Source organism: Caloenas nicobarica, chromosome 4 (genome assembly GCF_036013445.1).
Source record: "Caloenas nicobarica isolate bCalNic1 chromosome 4, bCalNic1.hap1, whole genome shotgun sequence".
Lineage (NCBI taxonomy): Eukaryota > Metazoa > Chordata > Aves > Columbiformes > Columbidae > Caloenas > Caloenas nicobarica.
In genome coordinates, this window is record NC_088248.1 from 10,264,705 (window position 1) to 10,287,202 (window position 22,498).

General features: G+C 43.0%; 1 protein-coding gene across 2 annotated transcripts in view; it reads left to right on the forward strand.

The window, feature by feature from the left end:
* The first annotated feature begins 1,248 nt into the window (after positions 1–1,248).
* The window catches only part of UGT8 (UDP glycosyltransferase 8), a 44,937-nt gene continuing 23,687 nt past the window's right edge, over positions 1,249–22,498 (forward strand). Inside the window, exons 1-2 of one of the 2 annotated variants that reach the window (XM_065633934.1) lie at positions 1,249–1,676; positions 19,393–20,216. In XM_065633934.1, coding sequence (XP_065490006.1) covers positions 19,395–20,216 — 822 coding nt within the window. In that variant the 5' untranslated portion in view covers positions 1,249–1,676; positions 19,393–19,394. The remainder of the gene's footprint in view (positions 1,677–19,392; positions 20,217–22,498) is intronic. The other variant, XM_065633933.1, reaches the window with a different exon arrangement.

Here is a 22,498-nt window from a genome sequence, read left to right on the forward strand (position 1 = left end):
AGAAGTTCTTTGTCCCAAATAAATGAATTAATTTGAATGAAACTTAAGTTTCATTTTCTATTGCACGCCACCTTTACTAGAATGGAGATCAATGTAAAGCTTATGTTCAGTTTTCTTATCATGCATCTCATTAACTTATCATTCGATTTTCATTAACTTTCTTGTTTTGTCTGATGAAACTTAAACCTTCACTTTTATTAAAGGAGTAACTTGATATTCTGTGAAATCAGAAAGACTCTCTGGAACATCTTTTCCCTTAAGGTCCATTATAGAAAGAAGCATTTACCTCAGTGGGTCCATAAAACATGTTTTGAACTTAAAGCAAGCAGGAGGAAAGTACGGGTTTTAAAACGTGTGGCAGGCAGGGGACAAATCTTGTTTTTCCAGAGAACTTTGTTAGCTATGACCCCAAATCAAAACAAAACCACCACACCCGCAAAACTAATTGAAGAATTACCGTTTCTATTTAAACTTTCTCAGGTGATGGCTTGGAAGGACACTGGTAGGTCTTTACCAGGATGATGAAGCACAGGAGACATAGGAATATTACATCCCTTTATTCAGCTTTCCTCAAGCAGGGACCTGAGGAGGCAAGGAGCGGCAGGGAGCTGAACACCTTTCCCTGTGGAAGGAGGAAATAAAGGACCGTGTATCAGTTCAGTAGCCAAGATCAATCGGGCAACTGTGTTTAGCTCCAATGAAGCGGTGGGAAACCAAAGGCTTAGCAGTTTTTGAGCATTTGTGTGTTTTCTTTTTTAAACAAAGCCAGAAAAGGACAACCGATGTTAAGGCACGACTCCTCACGGTTACGACAGGCGGAGATTAAGATTCCCGCAGGGGTGCCGGCTTGTGCCCTGCAGATCCCCCACGCCTCACAGCATGTGCTTCAGCGCATACACGGCAGCGTGCTGGGCTGCCCGCAGACACGAGAAGCCGCGAAGCCCCGAGGAAACAGGGCGGCACTGGGGAGCGGCGATAGCGAGCACCTCGGCCGCTCCCGCGGGCGGGCCCGGCGGTACCTCCCGCGGCCTCGCCGCCGCACCCGGACTGATTGGCGGAGGGCGGCCCCGGTCCCACCCGCCAGAGGCGGGCATAGGGGACCTGCCCCGCCGGGAACTCCCCGTTGTCCTAGGAGCCGGGGCAGTGCATGGGGCGGGAGGGTGTTGGGGGAGCCGCACGGCAGCTCTCCGTGCCAGCGAGGGGGAAGGGCTGAGGGGAGCCTTTCCTCATCTGGCCGAGGGGCCCGGCGGCAGCACCTCCGCGGGGGTCGACGGCAGCACTGGTGCATGCGGCCGGCGGGCGGTGGGGTGCCGGGGCGGCAGCGCGGCGGAGCGGAGCAGGGGCAGAGGAAAGTGATGAAAAGTTGAGGGAGGACGGAGCGAGGCTGCCCACTCCTCTCCTCGGGCCGCACCGCAGGAGCAGCCCAGCCTCCCAGCAGGTGCAGCAGAGCCCGGGCGGAGGGGACAGGCGGGCCCGGCGCCGCAGCGGAGGGGCTCCGGCGGGAGCAAAGGCCTCAGGCCGGGCCGGACGGAGCCGCGCAGCCCCCGCGCCCGCTCAGCTGAAGGAAAAGAGCGGCAAGTGGAGCCCCGAACAGCGGTTCGCTCCAGGCTTCGGCTCGTTACCAGAGGCAGCGACGCAGAGAAACGGCCCTGAAGGGAGAGCGGTGAGGGAGCTCGGTAATACCCCCGGGGGCGGCGGGAGGGGGTCGGGGGACAGAGTGAGGCGGTCCCGGCTCCGGGGTCCCCCTTCTGAGAGGCGGGGGCGGCCCGCTCGGCCCCCGGGCGGGGCGAAGGGTCCCTGCCCGGGCACCCGGTCCCTGCCCGGGCACCGGCGGTGGGGAGGTGGGCGAGGAGGAGGGAGGCTCTGTTTCACCTTGCTGCTTTTTTCAGTCACCCCTCTGCCCCTGCTTGCTTTCCTTCCTCCCTCCCTTAACGCAAGAGGAAGCCGCGGGCGCCTTGCATCACCGCCGGCGGAGGGGCCAGAGGGTGCGGTGGGGCAGGAGGAGGGAGGCGGTGGGGGTGAGGGAGCCGCAGGGGACCGGGAGGCCGTGGCGATGCGGTGTCCCTGAGCAAGGGGAGCGGCGCGGAGGGGACGGTGTGACCCGGGAGTTGGGGAGGGCGGGGAGCGCCGTGCCCTTGCAGAGGTGCTGAGGGGCGTCATTTCTGGGCGAAAAAAGGACACTCCCCCGCCCTCACCCGGAGGTGAGCTCGGGCTGCTGCCACAGGGAGAGGAGGGTTTTTGGAGGGGCGGCACGGCAGGAGCCCTACCGTCCCCAGGAGGGGGTTCCTGCGCGTGGGGCACGGCACCTGTGTGGCACGGCCTCTCGGGGCGGGCGGTCTGTCCCGCCGGCCGCCTTCCAGCTCCGGTGCCGCAGCGGTGAGTGCGGCCGGAGGCGCAGGGGGGTGCCGGGGCGCCCCCCGCCCGCTCTGGAGGCCCGGCCAGGTGCCGGTGCCCGTGCTGCGCCTTGAACAAGTTGAGCCCCCTGAGCCCGTGTGAGGAGGAGGACGGGGCCGTGGCCGCCGAGGCGAACACTTACTCGTGTTCGGAGCGCCCGGCGTTTCGGAGCAGTTCGGGGGATGAAGCGAGCGGTGACAGTACGTGCCGGGAGGGGGGTGCCCGGGGCCTGCGCGGCGGCCGTTGGCGGCGACCGTTGGCGCGGCCGTTGGCGGCGACCGTTGGCGCGGCCGTTGGCGCGGCCGTTGGCGCGGCCGTTGGCGCGGCCGGCGCGCGCGGTACCTGGCGCTCCGCAGCCGGGGCGCTCGGGCCGGCGCTGCCGCAGGCCCGGACGGGGGGCGGTTCCTGTCAGGCACCGGCTTTGCCTTAGTTCAGCCCCGCGTTTCGCTTCGACCCTCTTTGCTAACTAATCGCAGCCGCAACTCGGCCCTTGGTACTGCCATGAGGGGCTGTCGCTGTCACAGCCATCCTGAAGTTACGTAAGTCGGGCAGCCACGTTTGCTTGTGGATGACAAATAAATGTTTTATTACCTGTCTGCAAACTTGTAAACGTGAGGGACCTATATATGAGTATCTGGCCTGGGTCGTGCTGTGCTCTCTGTGAACGTTAACCGAGTTTCAATCAGAACCGCCTTGCCTTTGAAGGAAGAACATTGCATAACTGCTGCTCTGCCTCCCCCGTGGGTTTAAAAAGGAGAAAAAGAGTTTAGCATAAACTTTTAAGGGAATATGTCAATAAAGTTGTGGTATTTAAACAGCTATGAAATAGTATCTTGATTTTTATTATTTGTTTTACGTACTTTAATAGTGACTGTGGAACAACAGGAAATCATTAAAAAATACGCAGAGCGTTCTGCATGCTCACCGGAGTTGCCTGGGAATGAACAGCAGTGCGTAACTTTAATAGTAGAGATCCATGAAGGTCTTCCTTCCCCCCACCCCCAAACAAACACACACCTTCAAACTAGTAATTTTGTTTTTCATGTTGTGACTAGGTGACTTAGTTTTGGGAATAATTTATGTAGTATCACTTGTTCCTAGACATTTATTCTAAGAATTGTCTTGGTTACACTTCCAGTCTGAAGCTCCCTGCCTGGTTCTCCAGGCAGTTGTCACACAAGGTCACTTAAATATTTAGTTTTATAGCCTTGACACAACATGGTATGTAATTTACCTTTACTTCACGTTTCCTGGTTTTTGGTCTTTTGTTTTGGTCATTGATCCAGGCTGAACACTGGGTACTGCAGTGGCTGTTTTTTCAAAACTACTAACCAGTTCCTGCTAGAGCCTTATTTCAGATGGCCTTTTTGCTGTTGTGAAAATATTTTTGTTGAAATACTAGGAATTGACTAATTGGCCTGAAATGCTTGCATTTTATTCTTGTCTTTTGCACAACGTTTGCCATCAACAGAAGCCCCTCATAGGAAGCCAGGAAAGAAAATGATTTACTTTGTCATGGATGTCTATTAAGTAGACATCTCTGTAAGGTGAGAATCACGTTGGAGTGCTTCATAAATGCCCCTTACATTTTATATTCTTAGAGCGCTCTAAGCAATTGGGTTGTTCTGAAGTAGGATTTGGATGGAGAAACCTATGGGACTAACCAGGGCTTATGGAGAGGGCATCTGAGACAATGCAGGGTTGTGTCACCTCAGCTCTGTAAATGTCCTCTCCTTGCCTGGTCAAATGGAGTGGAGGGCAGCAGACTCACCAAGGAGATGCTAACTAAGCAGTGGGTTGGTTTTATATGCTAGTGGCAACTCCAGCTTAGTGTATGGCTACTGGATGTTGTAGTTCATTGACAGTCATTGCAGCTACAGATTAGGCTTGGCCTGGGATCGAAGCAGGACTCTGTCATAACTCAGATCGGTACCCTATGATAAACTTACCTCTTTTAGTTATTGTTTAGAGAAATGGAAGGTAGTCAGAACTACCATGTTAATGAAATGTTAATGCCACATTTATCAGATCTAAAACACTTTACAGGTCATGTTATCCAAACTGACCCTTTGGAATGATAACTGTGTTAGTCAGTTTACCTGGAGGAATTCTACTGGGTTAGTAAACAAATGCCGGGGGTGCTGTGGCTCATGACATGGTCTGATTAGTTTGTAAAGAAAAAGTGAGAGAACCTCCCCTAATTCTCTGCCATTTATAATTTGCTACAGATTGACTTGGTTGATTTCTAGCAATATGTTTTACTTCCAGGAATGGAAAAAACCCACCTTTATCAAAGTCTTCTCTGTGCGGTAGCTGTATTACTACACGTGCCGTCATTGGGTGAGAAGGTGCTGTGGTAAGCCTTGTCATCCATAAAACAATACCACTGAGCATCGTTTTGTGTATGGCCTTTTCTGTATCTGTTGAGAGTTGTACAGATGATGCGTTTTGCTGGAACACTCCTCCTGTCGCTTCAAAAATGTTCTGCAAATAATTATGAGCGTAGCAACCATTGCCTATCCTGACTTGATTATTTTCTAATTGATGTTTCTGAGAATCAACTACATTATTTCTGACTTGAACTGCAGAGTATTTTATTAGCAGCACTTATTTTCCTTTGTTTTCTAATTCAGGCTCTTTAAAGTGCTCCTTTCCACGTCATTGTTTTAGTCAGGTTGCTTTCTTTAGAATAGTACCAAGAATTCATGTCAGTTTACTCCATCTTGAGTGAGTCCCTTGTCAGTTACTTACTAGAAAATCACACTATGGTATGAAAAACTATTGAGATATTTGTTGTAAGATCATATTCGAGAGATGCTTACTAAATGAAATACCTTTTCTCTCCAGATCCTAACTCTTAACAGAGATGCTTTTATTGCTGTTTCAGTATTAGAGTGATATTTAAGAAAAGGATTGTGTTTGAGAAATACTGATACGTTAGAAGTGTTTGTAATCATTCACCTTCTTTTGTTGGGATTTTTATTTGAAAAATTTTCAGCATGGATTTTTTTTTTTTTAAATTTTAGAAACTGTCTGGGCTGAAAACTGACATTCTAATACAGGTCAAAGTATTTGTGAGTAGACATTGTAGAGGGCTCTTTGCCCTGTTTTCCAGGAAGTAAAATACACTAGAACCATTTAATAAAATTCCCTGTCCTAAATTGTGTGATGTTTTTTCCATTTCTCCACCAGGACAACTATGCTTGGAGTGAATTTCCATGAATTGTGCTATAAGGTTTCTTGAACCCTTTGACAAAATATTTAAAGTATTTAGGATGTATATATCTTAAATATTCAGTGTACGAGGTGCTGTTAATACTCCCTTGTAGGGACGAAGTCTTCAAACTTGTCTGTAAATTTGTAAAGACAACCTCTTGGAGATTGATCACCAGTATTTTTCATCACAAGTCCATTAAAATTTTTTTCTTCATAATGTTTTATCATCTAATAGGAAAATAATTTTCAGTTACTAAAAACTCCTTTTTGCTGTTACATAATCACACCATGCTGTTTTGAAATTATTTTTTATTTTTATTTTGATAATTACATGACGGATTTCGTGCTACAGTTCTTGACTGGGAGCCAGTGAATTGGAATATTAGTGAGTTCTTTCTTTGGAAGCTTTTGAGACTTTTAGTTTTTAACAGAGTTTTATGTGTGTTCTTAATTCCTAAGTATAGGAAGAGTTGACGATGTTACCTTTTGTTTAATGAAATAACATAATTGTTTAGCTGTTAGAAACAGTACACCTAAATAATTATATCTGCAACTAAGGAGCACTTTCAGTGTCCTTGTTAAGTCTTGAACTCTTTGACGCAGTAGATTGGTTTCTTTTAGAATATGAATAGCTACCAAACCAGTCAAAAAATGTGGGGTTTTTATGGGGAAGAAGTGATGGCAAATGGAAAGAATACCACCAAACTTTGCATTTTTACAACTAACTATACCAGCTATGATTTAAGGTGTGGAAGAGGGAGTTGAAAGACAATGTAGATAACTGTTTTCTAAATTCTACAGTTCAGTTTAAGGTGTGGAAGAGGGAGTTGAAAGACAATGTAGATAACTGTTTTCTAAATTCTACAGTTCAGAGTTGCAAATAGTAGTGATAACCTGATTTGTTTGACAATTTCTCTTACGTAGCACAGTTGTTATGCACATAATTTTATTTGTGTAGGGGGACAAACAAATATAGAAATAAGTGACTTAAGACTGTTTTCCCACTCAATAACCGAAGGGGAAATTAATGGGAAATCTTGGGTCAGCTTCAGGTTCTGAACTGAGTTGGAAATGAGCCTTGATGCCCTGGTGAGACAATGAACTTTTCAAAAATCAAAACAAAAAATTATGAAGGTTGTCTTTTAGTGTATTGAAGGGGAGGTAGCGGTGTGAAGTAAAAAAGGTAGAGGACCTTCTGAGTTCCTTAACTTAAGATGCTATATTCCATTAGAGACATTTTTTCACCCATACATCAACACTAGTTTTAAAAAAGTTACTTTATACATTCATGAGGATTGAGAGCATAGCTCTAGCACAAAACATTAAATTCTGAAATTCAGGACCTCAATTGTGAAGATATTGGTTAAAATGCAGTTAAGTCTGCTGAATTTGATTTTTTTTTTTTTTTTTTTTTTTTCTCCCCCCTACCCAGCTTGGAAGTTATATGCCTTAAGTCAAATGAGTAAGGCTTTGTAATTTAATGCCAAGAACACCAATTCATAAAATAAAGGTATTATATTTAAAAATTAGCTGTATAAACTTTCAACAAAAGTACTATCATTAAAAAAAACGTGGCCGGTACTCATGTGTTGTTACTTGCCTTTACCTTTCTTTTCAGGATATCATCGTTGTCCTCCAAATTTAATGTTTCAAATGAGAAATTTTCAAATTCCGAGGAAAGTTGGGCATTGCCGAGTTTGCACTGTGAACGGGATCAGAGAGGCATATCTCTCTGAATGAAGTTAGGGTTAGGAACAGGCATTCTGGCCAGAATACTGCTTTAAACGGAATAATTTGAACAGCAAGTAGATGCACAGGTCGCTTTTGAGGTGAAGTGGGAAGTACATTGGACGGGCCCAGTGCAGCTGTCAAACCCAGCAGCACAGCTGGATGTGCTTTCTGCAGCGTGCAGTGCCTGGAGGGGGAATCCGCTCTTCTCACTGCAGTTATGTGTGTCTCCTCTTGGCTACACCTGTTTCTGAACCGATTGTGAATGCAGATTTAGTTGTTAATTGGAGTCTGGAAAATAATGTTCTCCCTTGCCCCACCATTGTTCGATTAAATGTTTTTGTCTAAGTTGAAGCGTGGGAAATAGGCATAGGAATAGCAATGCAAACACGGGAGATGTGCCAAATACATAAACATTTCATACTGCTGGAAAATTCTTTAATGAAATATTATTTCAAGCGAGCACTTAGTTTGGCTTCTCTTTCTCCTTTCAACAGCTGTTACTGAGCTGTGGTGGTAGTTTATGGTGCTGTACCACTCTTCCAATGGAAAAGATTTTTCTAGTGTCAGTCTGAAGTTTTTAAGCTGCAGTTACTGTTCTCTCCACTAATGGCAAACTGATAGCCAAGGAGTTTGGCTATGGAGCTAAATGGGAAGACCTGCAAGGTGGCTTGTCTAAGATGGCAGCAACAACAACTCCAATCTCTGCAATTTTTTTGAAAACTCTTGTTTCTAATGGGTTACTGCCTGGTTGCCAAGTCAGGCTTTTGTATGTGACTGATGGTCCTCAGGGCACCAGCTGAAGTTGTGGTTATAGCTTGTGGGCCATAGGTAGTGCTGGCTGCAAATGTTATTGTAGTGTAAGAGGTGCATCATCTTTTCATAGAGGAAGCCTGCCATGCTGGTACTCCATGAAGCAGGCTGCTGGTCGTGCAAATCATGCTGCTGCTCTACACCTTGCTGGCGAAAAAGATCTCAAATGTCTTCTGCTTTTTCTAGGGTTCTCTTCCACTAAGCCTCTTATGCCTGGATGAGCTTGGAGGAGACTGTCACAGTAGTCTAAAACTTGTACATCAGTGTACGGTAAATACTGAGAAAGGTTTGCAGAATTAGACCCTTGATTAAGCCTTGCTGGTCCTTGGAAGAATGGTATTTCCTGTGCCTGGGAGATTTCAGTGGACTCAAACTAAATTTCAAGAGGTGTATGAGCACAGAAGTCTCTCATAAGAAATCAAGCATGAAGTGCTTGTGGGAAGTTTTGTTTACTGAAGTTTTTCTTTACACCACTGTAAAGTGGAAAATTTAAGGTGTTTTTTAGTAACATGACTATATAGGCAAATCTAGTGTTTGGGGCATCCTTTGCTTGTAGGGCCTGAAAGTCTGTAAATGTGAGCTGTTGGTTGATCCTACATTGTTACCGTAATTTTTCAACTGTTCACTAGTGAAATAACTCGACAGTCCACAGCAGGGCTGTAGTTCCAGTGTTTGTTATGCTGTAGTGACAGTGTTCAAAAAGTTATAGTTTCTTTCCAGAAGTGGAGGAGGATCTTCCCATGTCCCAGAAGGCGCAGTTTCACTCGGTAAGAGCACACACATGTGTGCATGTACAAGCACTTGATGCGCCTCTATGTGGTTTATTGTTGATTTGTTTTGGTTTTACACCCCGGTCATCCTCTATGAATCATAGTCTTAGAGCTGTGAGTCATCTGTATCCTGATCCTCTGCAACCTTTGGATCTATTTTTTTTTTTCCCCAATATTTGAAAATTAACAGATTGTACTTCTCAGGTTGTTTCTGAAAATCTCACTTTTATTACCAAAAACCCCACAAACCCTATCTTTAGATCCTTTCCTTTCTGAAATTATAATCCGGTCTTAGTCAACTACTGATACTGGAAATTGGCAGGAAGTTTGCGTATTTAAAAATGCTTATACATCTACTGCAAAACCACCCCTGAGTCTTGTTTTAACCCTTACTGGAGTGTAGTCAGCACCTTCCAAGAAGGTTCCTGAGTTGATTTCTGTCCTTTCTCATGCTGGTAAATTATGTGGTATTGCTCTTAAAATCAGAGTCTGGGGATTAAATTATGTAGAGAGAAAAGCCATTGCATACGGTACTTTTATCTTTATTCTAACTACTGAATTATAGTAGGAAGTAGTTCAAAGCAGACACTATGAAAACACAAATCTGAGAGCATTTGCTTTAACTTGTAGTTAAAAAACCTACCTGTAAATTTCAAAACAGAACCTAATGATGAACAGACTGAACAAGCTGAACGTTGATGGAATGTGTTGTTGCTGCATAGTCTTGAGCAATTCAATTATTTTAATTGAGCTGAATAAGAGTAAAACATTATTAAATCATGTATTTTAACTTTGAATAAAGTTGTATTTCCCATTGAAGAAAGGACCTGCTATACTTTCTCTCCTGATTCTGTTTGTGTGACTTATTAAAATGTAATTTGCTGTAAGATGAAGTCAGAAACTGAACAAAGAAATTCATTCAGAGGTTCTAAGTGTCATGTGATGGTGTGACCAGGGAGAGCTTGTACCAAGCTGAAGCTAGCTGTAGTGAAAAATGAAGCATCCTCCCAAACAATTATTATGGTTAAAATAAGATCCCAGTAAAATGTGTTTAAGTTTAAAACTAATATTTCAGATCCTGAGGCTCACTTAGGAGGTGAAATTCATGCCCGAATGATGGTAGCCTATAACGATAGGCTGTGTTTTTCACACCAACAACTACAAAGTTGTGCTTTGCAGTTTCTTCCAACCTGTTCTTCAGAGAGTCATTTTATCAAAAGAGAATCTGCCGCTGATGAAAGTGTTTAAAGTCAGGAAGAATCAGTTGGTTTTTTTTTCTTTTTTACTTTTTCTTTTTTAGTACTTTGTTCAGCCACTATTTCAACCAGTCTTTTGATGCCAGCGTGAAAGGGAACGCTTCCTGGGCAGCTCCAACCGCTCCGGAGAAGCCTCTTTCTCTACATTTGCTGCTGTGATACTCATGCCCCCTGCTCTCTCCACATAAAAGATTTTCTTCTTTTTCTTCCTGCACTTACTCCTGTAGCTCTTGACTGTGCAGCGTGAAGCAGATTGTGATGAGTTATTCTGTTACTGGATTCTTTTGGGCAGCGCGGTGTCGCGTGGCAGGAGCAGGGCCAGCAGTCTGTGAGCCAGTAAATACCATCTTAAGCAGCACTGGTGTCTCTAGGAAATGTCAAGTAACCTGTTGACTTCTGTGTTAATATCCTTCCCCCCTAATGTCACAACATTATTTCTGGTTGCTTGCTTTGTGGTGCAAAACGGCTGGAGAAGGTTGAGAAACGCTGCTCTCGCATCTCACTATGTGGAGGAAAAGTCTCTAGAAGTTGAGGGAACTATGTCAAGCGACTTGTATGTTGGTGCCAAAATATTGTGTCATCTTTGAATTTGCAGTACCTGTGAGGATGATGTATAATTTGCCAGAAAACATTGTCACATCGTTTTGGATGAACTAGACAAGTCCCCTCACAAGGACTTCAGATGTCTCGCTTTCAAATGGCTTTTTCACTGTATGTAGTCAGCATTTATCTTTCCAAGGTGCTGGAGGTGGAGTTGCCATGGGCAGCAGGGGGAAGACCTGCATAATAGGGAGAGCCAATGCAGAGAAATCCAAGTTGCTTGCCCGCTGACTCAGGTTGCATTTGGTTGAAGGTGCATAGGTTTTGGAGCAGGCTTTTCGTTATCTCGGGTTTCTGCACCGTGCTTCCTTTCTGTCCTAAGGTCCAGGATGGCACATCAGCTCCATTGCAACACCACGTGCGTGATCAACTTTGCTCTGGCGCAGGGCCTGGAGCAATAAGCACAGTGGCACCTGAACTGTCCCACTGATGTGTCTTCTGCGTCACCCTCCCCGCTGCTCCTGGTTCTGGGGACACAGCGCGGGTACCGGGGTGCTGGGGCCAGTGGCCTGTTCTGGGCTTGCTGTGCTGCTTTGGACCTAGGCCAGCAGCAGAAAGGTTTTTGTTCATGCAGCACTTCTAGGCCTGGCTAAGCCTTACAGAAGAATTTACAGTAGCACTCAGTTTTACCAAAATGTTGACTGGTAGCCTAGTATTCGCAAATGCCAATCTCTAGTATGTAAGGTGAAAGATGTATAGATTATAAGGACTTTAGAATACCCCATTTGAGTTGCCCAGTGCACAGCAGGACAAAAGAGAACTTGGCTCTTCTTGCCTTTTTAACTTTCACTTGGGTTAATATATATCCTTGAGGTATTTTGAATTGTTTTAACTAGCTTATGTGGTAGGTCTGCAAACACCAGCATTTCATAGGGTGCAAAATCTTTATGAAACTGACTTTAATGCAATTAGTTAAACTGAGTCTTGAAAATGGATACTGGTACAATTATGATATTCAGTAAAGTATAGATTTTTAACTGAATACTCTTTGCTCAGTTCTAGTGCATAGGGTGTTAAGAGATGCAAGTTGTGTGAAGGGGAATGTGCCTTTGCCCTGTATGAAAACATTGAATTAGGCTTTAATCGTTTATCCTCAGGTAAATCTCTTCTTGACTGTTGCTGTCAATACTGCAGTATTATCATCCCAAAATATGCTGGCCTTGCTATGGTTTACAAGTGACTTCATTTAAAAGCTTGAATGTATTACTGTTAATAACTTTACAAATCTTATATAAATTTAGAATATATTCACAGAATAATAAAGGTAATCCTTGTAAATCCATAACCTTTTTAGATATAATCAATCTCTTCAGAAGTTTAGGATTGTTTTCCATAACCATGAAGACTCACTTAAAGCCATTATTTTGGGAAGCCAGTGGCAAAGTGCTAGCAAGGATGTCGTAGATCGGTCACTTCCTATAAATTTGTCTTAATAGGACATTATGCCTTGCATAACAGCTCTATACTCATGTAATTTTTTAAAACAGATTTCTTTGCTAGCACCTCTATTGAAAAAATATTTGTGTGTACTAACTGTAAAACGTGTTATGAGAGAGAAATGCCTCTTCTACCTCACTACCTTTTGTGTGAGGATTTCTGTAATCGTTTTCCCACAACTCTGGAGTACAAAAGCTTAGGTAAAATCCTTCAGTTCTTGATAAAACCTGTTACACAAATAAGTTTTTACTAAAAAGGGTTTCATAAATTGCATGTGCTTTGACTCCCCCTTAATAACTCATTAGCTGCTTGCATAACTGACACAGTACGTCTCTGATGGATGGTGACAGTGACATTGTAGTGCCTATAAATCCCCCTCTCACTTTGTGTGTGTGGCATTCTTGTGCTCATTGAAATGCCTCAGTCATTGGATAGAAGAATTGAAGAAACTATATGAAGTTAATGCAAAAGCCACCTCTTCTTCATGCACACATGATTTCTTACTAATCATTTCCACTAATTTCTTAATTTACTTGGTTGAAGTAAGAGCCTGTAGTTACAAGCCGAATCTTAAAAGTTATCTAAAACATTGCAACACAAAATAACTATTGTAGAAATCAGTAACAAGATGTGTGGTAGGAAAAACTAAAGAAGAGAAATCCAAAGGTTTTGCAATACCTGTTATCAGAGCCTCTTTGTGGATGATATAATGGCTTGCTGCTCCAAGGCTCTGTGTATTGATTCACTCATTTCTGATGCTTTCGTCTGTTTTACAGCACATGGGTTGCTGAGTAGCAACTGCTTCCTAATCTTAAACTGCAATTTGCTCCCTGAAGTCAGTTTATGGGCCTGATTTACTTTAATGCTCCTAAAGGATTATGGAGGAGTATTTCCTATTACCTACAGAATACGTACAGTACAGCAGGCAGTATTATATGCTAAGAACACATTTTACAATGGCTAGATTAAAGGGTTTAGGTGTCAAGTTGTACTTTTAGCTTGAAGAATGTGGTCTGTCTTATTCTTGTCTGTTATGCCACTAATTAAAGTCTTCCTGTGTCTACGATAATTCGATGACCTGAGATTTGTTGTTATATGTAATTTGGTTAGTGCATTTCTTCACATTGGTAGCATTTCCTCACTCTGGTGCTTGGCAAAAAATATTAATGTGGACTGGTATTAAATCTTAAAGAAAGTGTTTTGACGGGGACTTGAAAAAGTATTTTATTGTTTCAAGAGATGTCTAGGAAGACATCACAACTATAAAGTGTGACCTCTTCTCTGTTCACTCTTCCCCAGTTTTGCATAAATTCACTGCATTCATGCTTGTGTGTAGGTATATATATATATTTTTTGTCTTGAATATCAGCTGCTTGCATGTGGCTGGTCCAGCTAAAATTTGGGTTGAGTGCATGTATTTTTATCACGGAATCATCCTGCAAGCATTGTTAGAAAACCTTTTATTTGTCTTGGAATATTTTCTTCCTCTTTCAGCTTTATACTTAACTGTAAGTGCTTTTTGTTAGTCATTCTTTGCTATCTTAGGCTTGATAAAATGCTTTCGTTACAGGTCCTTTGGTCATGCAACTAGTATTGTAGGGCTTGGTTCTGTATTTGCTTAACTGAAATGTTTACAAGCCTGTGAAGGTTGGATACCATGTTTTATCTGTAAAACTATGTTTAATAACAGCTAAAGCAAACAGATTTGCACATAAAATAAGGTAATGCCAATGGGATTTTGAGTAGGCAGAGTAGGACTGGGGCTTCAATAAATCAAGTAACACAGGTAACACACCAGGTAACAATCTGCTTTTTGAACTGTCTCATGCTCCACTGTGTAAAATAGATCTGTGCTCATTTCTCTCTCCTCTGTTTTGTTAAGAGCAGTAGTAAACCAAAGCCAGGAGCTGCTACAGTTCTTTTTAGAGGGAGTTCGTAGTGCTGTCAGTAACCAGTTGTATTTCACTCATAACCTAGCTCAGGATTTTACTTAACATCCTTTTGACTGTGTCCTTTCTACAGCTACAGCATGTACTGTCTTAAAAGAAGTAAACACAGAGTAGATGTTTATCTGTGGCAGATGCTGTTGTTGAGCAGGGTAGGGTGGGGCTGGCTGCAGAGGTGACACTGCACAAATGCAAATCTAGTTAGTAAGCCTGCTCATTTTAATGTGTACTCACACCTTTTAAATTGTAGTGAGTAACTGGAGACCTTGGGGTGAGGTGGGAGTGATCAGCAGCTGGAAGGATTGCTCCTTTGCTGTCAGCGCAGCGATGCTGTTTAGTTTGAAGGGCGCCTTCCTGGGCATAGGTCCTGGTCTTCTGACCAAGCTGCCCAGGCAAACTCAACAAACTTTAGCAAATCTGAAGAAAATCTGAAAGGAAGGGAGTACCTTGAAAAACCTACTTGCATCACTGAACACAGTCTCTGTAAAACTTAATTTCCTTCTTCAAAGGTCAGGAGCGTTACGTATTGCTAGTAAATAAAAAGGACTCTTTTTGTATCATTACGGTATGTGTAAATGTATAAAAACAATTTACTTTTTTGAGTAGTGATAAATATTTGTGCAGTTTGAATTCAAGTTGTGCTGCATACAGAGCTGTTTGAGAGCCTCTTTTGCTTCTAGATCTCACTGCAATGGAGAAAAACACTGAAAATGGTATTGCTGGCTTGAAAATGATTATTTTTGTGAGATTTCAGAAATAGTAGGTAGGCAGCCAGGGATATAAAGCGTAAAGAACCCCCTCAAACATGCTTGTAAGTTTTAATTACAGAGTGATTAACAGCTTATTAAGGATTGGCAGTAAATGTAATCTTTGGTATGTATTCAAATACTGTAATTGACTGTTACATAAATTATTAATTGGAATTATTTTAAAAACATTTTAAAGTTTGAAATATAGCTGTGGTTCACTTGTATAATATCAATTTAAACATTAAGACTTTTTCATATAATTTATATAAATGTCAGTGTCATTCAGTTGCTTTCCACATTGCCCCATTTTCAAGTGTCAGGTCTTTGAACAATGCAGGGGAAGGATCCTCTTATTTTTTCCTCTGAAAGTCACCGATTTCTGTGTACTCACACTTCTTGTACTAGATCCTGCTTGGCCTTTCTGGGTGAATGGAAAAAATATTTATTAAAAAAAAAAAAGGCGTGATTTAGAATGCTTTTGGTCAGCTGAAAATGCCCCTCCAGCAGCCTTCTGTGGATGTGCTTGGTTTTCTGTAACACACTCTAAAACTTCCTTTTTCATTTGAAAAGCCACATGTAGGTCATTAACTTTATGAGAAGCCTTTGGAATAGGTTTAATGTTTAACCTCATGGTGTTTCTTTAATATTTAACTTTTTCTGCTGCACTCCAGTAGGTGAACTCTTTACAGCAGCGATTGGGTTCACTCATATAAATCTGCTCTGCCTTTTTGTTTCAGTTTGGTTTGTTTTGTGGGTTTTTGTTTTTGTTTTGTTTGTTTTGTTTGTGTGGGGTTTTTTGTTGTTGTTTTTGTTTTGTTTTTCCCCCTCTGTATCTGTTTTTGCTTTTAGGGCTTTTTGGCTGAAAGTAGTAACGGCTTCAATTCAGTAATAATTTTGTGGGGTGTTTTTTGTTTAGTTGGTTGGGTTTTGTAAAAACTTCAGAAAATTTGGATTTTTCTTTTCATTTTTGTACCATCTATTATAAAAGGATATATACCAGCTCAGACTAAACCATCTTATTTAATGGAGGCATATCCTAAGCAGAAAGACTTAAGATAGAGGTAGAAAATGGTTTTACGTTGTGAACTTGGGAGAAACACGTCATTCTCTGTCATTGGGCTTGCTTTCTTTATGCCTGGTATTCAACAACAGGAAGCTGTTGCATTGGGTGTTGATCCTTTTTATTTATTTTGGCAGGTGATATATTCTGGGAGTTGACTGCTGGAGTATGACTGGAAGTTAGTGGGAAGAGTCCCTGTGGTCTGGCATTGATGGGCTGGCTTCCAGCTTAGCATCACCCCTTAATTTTCCCCACCCCTTCAAAGCCCGCTCTGCCTGGGAGCTGCCAACTGCTTTTGGAGATGAGAAGGTTCAGAAATTCCTATTAAAACAGGGAAACCTCTGCAGTTCTCCCTGTCTTGACAGAAATACCTGGCATGCTGGAAGACTTCATTGCTGAGGATGGTCGAAGGACCGTCCATTGCTGGGACTGAGGCTGGAGCTGAGCTCACGTAGTTGCACGTTGCTGTCCTGCCGATCACACCAAGCACCTTCCTCTTACTCCTCCCCAGTCTGCCAAATAGGAGTTAGGCCTGTGATTAGATGTTTTGTGTTTTGCCCTCATTCCTGCTAAATACAGACCTTCCAAGCTCCCTGCTTCTGCCTGGCCAGGGGATGAAATTGAGGCTTCATCCTGGAGGTTCCTGCCAAAAGTTCAATATAAGGTCAACACTCTTTTTCCCAGAAAAAAATGTCACGAAATCAGCATTTCTCTAATAGCATCATGTGTTGAATATTTCTGTGGCTTGGTAGGTCCTGTACATCTATTTTCCTGTCCCTATGGAAGATGCTTACATTGAAGAGAGGAGTTGCATAATATATTTCTGAGAACTGATTTCTTTTTTTTTTAATAAGTTCTTAAGATACCGCAAGTTACAGACTTCTTTGGAAGCGTGTTGTGTCATCTCTTGATGCTGATACACCGCAAGAGGAGAAAAGCTCATGTTTTGTAAATTGCCTGTAGCTATATTGTCAGATTTTTATGTTAGGTAGGTAGCGCTTTATAGTACCTTCATAAAGAGTAAAATACCCAGTGTGAATCCCGTGTGAAACGCTGCTGTTGGGTGAGGACGGGGATAGGAGGTGGTGCGGCGATGCTGTTGTCCTCCCCGGGAAGTGCAGCTGTAGTTCCCCGTGGCTTTTGGTGGCGGGTGTGTGACCTCGTCTCTGGAGAATACACCTCGGAGCTAAGGATTGTATCTCCCTGCCGGCACTGTGCTCTGGGCCTGCATCAGGTCGGCAAATTAAAATACAGCCGGGCGTGCCTGCATCTGGCAACCTCTTGGATCGTGACTAGCCCTTAGGCTCCCAGGACCTTTGATTTATACCGCCAATAGAAACGTTAACTGAGTTTCCCAATCCTACACCCCCATTCATGGTTTTGTAATATCGCTGTTGTAACTTAATACCATGGGAATGCTTATAGCATGAGGAGGGGTAATCAGTAATGGATTTTTTCAAAGTTTGGTTAATAGTTTTTCTTAGATATTACATTGAGAAACCCGTATTTACTTACTTGTTAAAACCTCACCTAGTGAGTGTTATCTTCCAGTGGTGCTGGTCGGTGGGGCCCCATTGAAGACATCTGTGTATGGCCTATTGGTACCAGTATTGAGCGCTGTGCCAAATCCATGTACTTCTGCACTTGCACAACCCTCTGCTGCAGCTTGGAACCTGCGGGTTTTATGGGCAGGAGCAGAGTGGGATGGTGAGCGGGACTCAGCGCTGGCACATCCTTTGAACTGGAGCTCCTGGGAGGGCAGCTGAGCTCTCTGGGGTGCGGCAGTTTTCTAGAAAGGCTTAAACTAAAATGGCAATTTATTACCTTAAACTCTCTGGCAGGTCAAGCCTTCATGCTGGGAGGTAAGCGGTTTCTAGTGCAGTAAAAATGCTTTTTCCAACTTCATTGGAGAGTGAAAAGGGTTGCTTTTAGTTCACTATAACTACTTCTGTTTGCCAGGGAGGAGATGTTGTAGGGTGAGATCCAACGCCCTAATTGAGACAGTTTAAAAAACAAATTAATCTCTCTGGATGTCAGGTGATGGTGCAGTATAGTGAAGATTTCATATGCTACTGGTAATATTTGCAACAAGTAATTTCCTCTCTCTTCCCCTGAAGTGTTCATCTCTGTAAAATTGAGCTTTCTGGCTGGAAACAGTGAAGCTCTGAGTACTTCCCCAAACATTCCTTCAGCCTGTGAATGTGGTGGTGGTGGTAAGATCTCAATCGATTCTCCATGGATCAGTTCCCCACTCCCTGCACATGGGTACCATAAGGTTTTGCTGTGCATCTTCGTGCTGTGGCTTTGTCGCAGGAAAAGAAATACACACACAAAAAACACGTCTCTGTCTGAATGAACTCATTTGTGCAAGCATGTCTGTTTGCACACCCTACTGTTGGTGATAATTCATTTACAATTCATAGAGTTCTTTAAGTGGTGATTGGTAATCTCCTAGGCTGTGGCTAACACCTTCTTGAAGACAAGTGTGGAAGAGCTTTCAAACGCTATAAGAAAAATTTCTACGTGAGAAACATGATTTAAGTAGTCAGTGTACCTTATAAATGTTACACAGTCAAATCACTTCTGGAAACTGGAGTAGGAGAAAATCGGGGCATCTTTCAGAAAGCCCAATGTTATATCATAGCTATACAAATATGAGATGCTCTGCTGGTGAGCTGGTAACCCATGTAACGTTAAAAAATAGAATAGAACATAGAATCATTTCGGTTGGAAGAGACCCTCAGGATCTTTGAGTCCGACCTTAACCTAACCTAACTCTAGCACTAAACCATGTCCCTAAGAACCTTGTCTAAACACCTTTTAAACACCTCCAGGGATGGTGACTCCACCACTGCCCTGGGCAGCCTGTTCCAATGCCTGACAACCTTTTCCATGAAGAATTTTTTCCTAATATCCAATCTAAACCTCCCCTGGTGCAACTTGAGGCCATTTCCTCTTGTCCTATCACTTGCTACTTGGGAGAAGAGGCCAACATCCTCCATGTTACAACCTCCTTTCAGGTAGTTGCAGACAGCGATAAAGTCTCCCCTCAGCCTCCTTTTCTCCAGGTTGAATAGCCCCAGTTCCCTCGGCCGCTCCTCATCAGACTTGCGCTTGTAAGAAATATGGAGGTGCCGTATTGTATCCGTGTTGGAGGAAATCTCTTGTCTACTCTTAATGCCAGATGGGAGGGGAGGAGAAAAGGCAAACTCATTGGAAACCAAGCACTGCCAAATGCGCTCTGAAGCTGAGTGGCTGTCTTGTTACTCGTGACCACTGCAAAGGCGTCTTTGAAATAGGGAGATGTGATCAGCTTTGTTGGGACGTACTTGGTGATGCCACATAGTAACTCTTTTTTTCAAGTTTCCAGGTAGCATACAAACCTGTTTTCTGTTGATGTAATGCTTTTATTTCTCATTTCAGCTATGAAGCCGTACGCTCCAGCTTTCATTCTCCTATGGAGTGCTATTGGGATAGCAAGGGCTGCCAAAATTGTTGTTGTGCCGCCAATTATGTTTGAAAGCCATCTTTATATTTTCAAGACTCTGGCCTCAGCCTTGCATGACCAAGGTCACCAGACAGTGTTTCTCCTCTCTGAGGGCAGAGAGATTCCTCCGTCTAATCACTATAGACTTCAGCGCTACCCAGGGATCTTTAACAGCAGCACCTCAGATGATTTTCTCCAGTCCAAGATGAGGAGTATCTTCTCTGGGAGACTGACAGCCCTCGAACTGTTTGATATCCTGGACCACTATTCCAAGAACTGCGACATGATCGTTGGCAACCAAAACCTCATGCGTGCCCTGAAACAGGAAAAATTTGACCTGCTCCTGGTAGATCCCAATGAGATGTGTGGATTTGTTATAGCTCACCTTTTAGGGGTCAAATATGCCGTCTTTTCCACTGGCCTCTGGTACCCAGCAGAAGTGGGTGCTCCCGCTCCCCTGTCTTATGTTCCAGAATTTAACTCGCTGCTTACAGATCACATGAACCTATTTGAGAGGATTAAAAATACTGTTGTTTATCTTATTTCAAGATTTGGAGTCAGTTTTTTGGTTCTGCCAAAATACGAAAGGATAATGCAGAAACACAAGGTTCTTCCAGAACGGTCCATGTATGACTTGGTTCATGGATCCAGCCTGTGGATGCTTTGTACTGATGTAGCACTGGAGTTTCCAAGACCCACGCTACCCAATGTTGTTTATGTGGGAGGAATCCTAACCAAACCGGCCAGCCCTCTGCCAGAAGTAAGGTTTGCTGAGCTTTACAGTAATTTCTGTGGTATCTGGTTGACCTCGTATGATGAGTGGCAGTTTTTAAGTAGTGAATTTCAAATGGGGTGTAATGTCTTGACACTTCAAAGGGTCTTTTGTTGTTACTTGATGAAATATGCTCTTGAAGTCACTGGAAGTATCTTGGGGTGGTGGTGAGGGGAACTACTAAACACGAACTCATCAAAATGAATCTTTTGTGGTTGCAGGAACTATTCAAATTAGGTACTTAATGGTACAGTAGAGAAAAAGCAGTGCACACTATCTTGGAAATTACATCTGTAGCTTCTAACCAAGTGTGGGTTAAAATGGACAGAAGGGATAATGAACAAACTGCTTATGCTTAAAGAAGTCCACTAATAGGTTATACTGTCTTATTAGTGTTTTATGGAGAGTTTGTTTTCCTTGATTTGATAAGTAAAAATGTCTTTAAAACTAGCTGTATGTATGAAGAAGAAACTGCATATAGGCCATCAAATGGCGGTGATGTGAGCTGACATAACTGGTACCAGTATGGTACTTGGATGTGAATTTTTTCAGTACATTTACTGGCCATCAGGTACTGAACTTCAGACTGAAATAGTGATAGTGACTGGATTGATTCCAGAAATCCTGGCTGCACAAATTAATAATTAAGTTTGATTTACTTCAGTGCACCATGTGGTCCTTCATACCTGATACACAAGAATGCCTCTGTTCAGCAACACAATGGTGAGTGACAGGCAGAACAAAATTTAACAGAGAACCATCTCATTTACACTTCTATTTATGTGTACATGAACAAATGGATCTTGCGTTGGAGGTGATTAATAACAGATGCTTCTGTCTGGGTGATAAATAGGTAGGTAGACCTGCAATGCTCAACAATTTGCTTCTAAAAATGCCTTGTTCAGCCTTTGCCTTTTGCATGAAAAATGTCAGGCCTGCTGTTCATCTGTTTTAGTCTGAAAATTGGTGTGGAAGGCTGTGCGGAGTTGGTTTTGGTTTTTGGTTGTTTGTTTTTTTTTTTTTTTTTACTCTGTCAGTAGTATATTGACTTAACAGTGCCTTTTTGTCCACAAACTCAAGAAACACTGGGCAATTCTCGGCTTTGGGCTGCAGGATCTGGAGTGCTGTGCCAGTTCCCTCATCTTTTCTTCCCCCTTGCCCAACTTCAAATGCATCTCAGCTGAATGAGAGCAAGCACTGTGCATCGAACTCTGGAAGCACTAGTGGTTACATTAATATCTCAACATATGCTGTTTGGTGTATCTCCTGATCAACTTGTCAGTGGACTGGCTTGGTCCAGGCTCAGCACTGGTTCAGACCTTGTGTGGGTCGCCTAACTCGCTCAGGAGGGTGAGCCTTCTAATGGCAATTTGGGAGTGAGGAGCATGCAAGTTTCTTCCTTGGAGCCCTTTTTTGCAAGGTGTGTCTGGCATTTTAGGATAATTTTGAGCCTCATTTAGGGCACTGTAACAATATAAGGAAATGTGGGTAGTGATGGACAGAGGATGCAAGTCTGTTAGTTACTTGTTTTTTATTTTTTTTGCAGAAGCTCTTACTGTTCTCTGAGGTGTCATCAGAGATGACCATAACAGCGCTGCTCCTACCTAATTCTTCCTGTGGTATTTTAATGTGTTTGTGTTTAGAAAGTGACAGGCCTCACAGACCGAGAAGGTGGACTAAAGGTAGCCCTGTGCTGTCTGAAGTTGAGCTGTGTTATCTCCAGAAAAACATTGCTGGATTGATTGAGTTTCAGCTCTTAATTTTCCAAACTGATGTTTTCTTGTTCTGTAAGAAGAAAAATATCTTTGCTGCATGATAAATTTGGGCACTACGTCAACATTGTCTGGTTTTTGTCTCTGTGGATTGGTCTTTAGGGTGAAAAATTAACTGTCCCCAAAAGTAGATAGGGGCTTGTTGTTGTTTTTTGTTTGTGTGGTTTTGTTTGTTTGGTTTGTGTTGTGTGTTTGTTTTTTGTTTTTGGTTTTTTTTCCTTTAAAATGGGGTGGAAGAAAATGAAGGAGCAGTTTTCTTTCAATATTTTGCTACAGTGTTGTGCATGTATAGATAGAGAGATGCATATTTGTACACACATGTATAAATATTTTGAGCCTTTGAGATTATATTTCCGTGTACTTTCTAAATTTACTCTGGAACCACGGATGTTAACCTGTTACAAAATCTTAAGATGCAAGGAAGTGGAATAGTAATTAAAATGTTCAATATAACCAGACTGACAGTGACCTTGAAATATACGTGTAGGTAGGCTACAT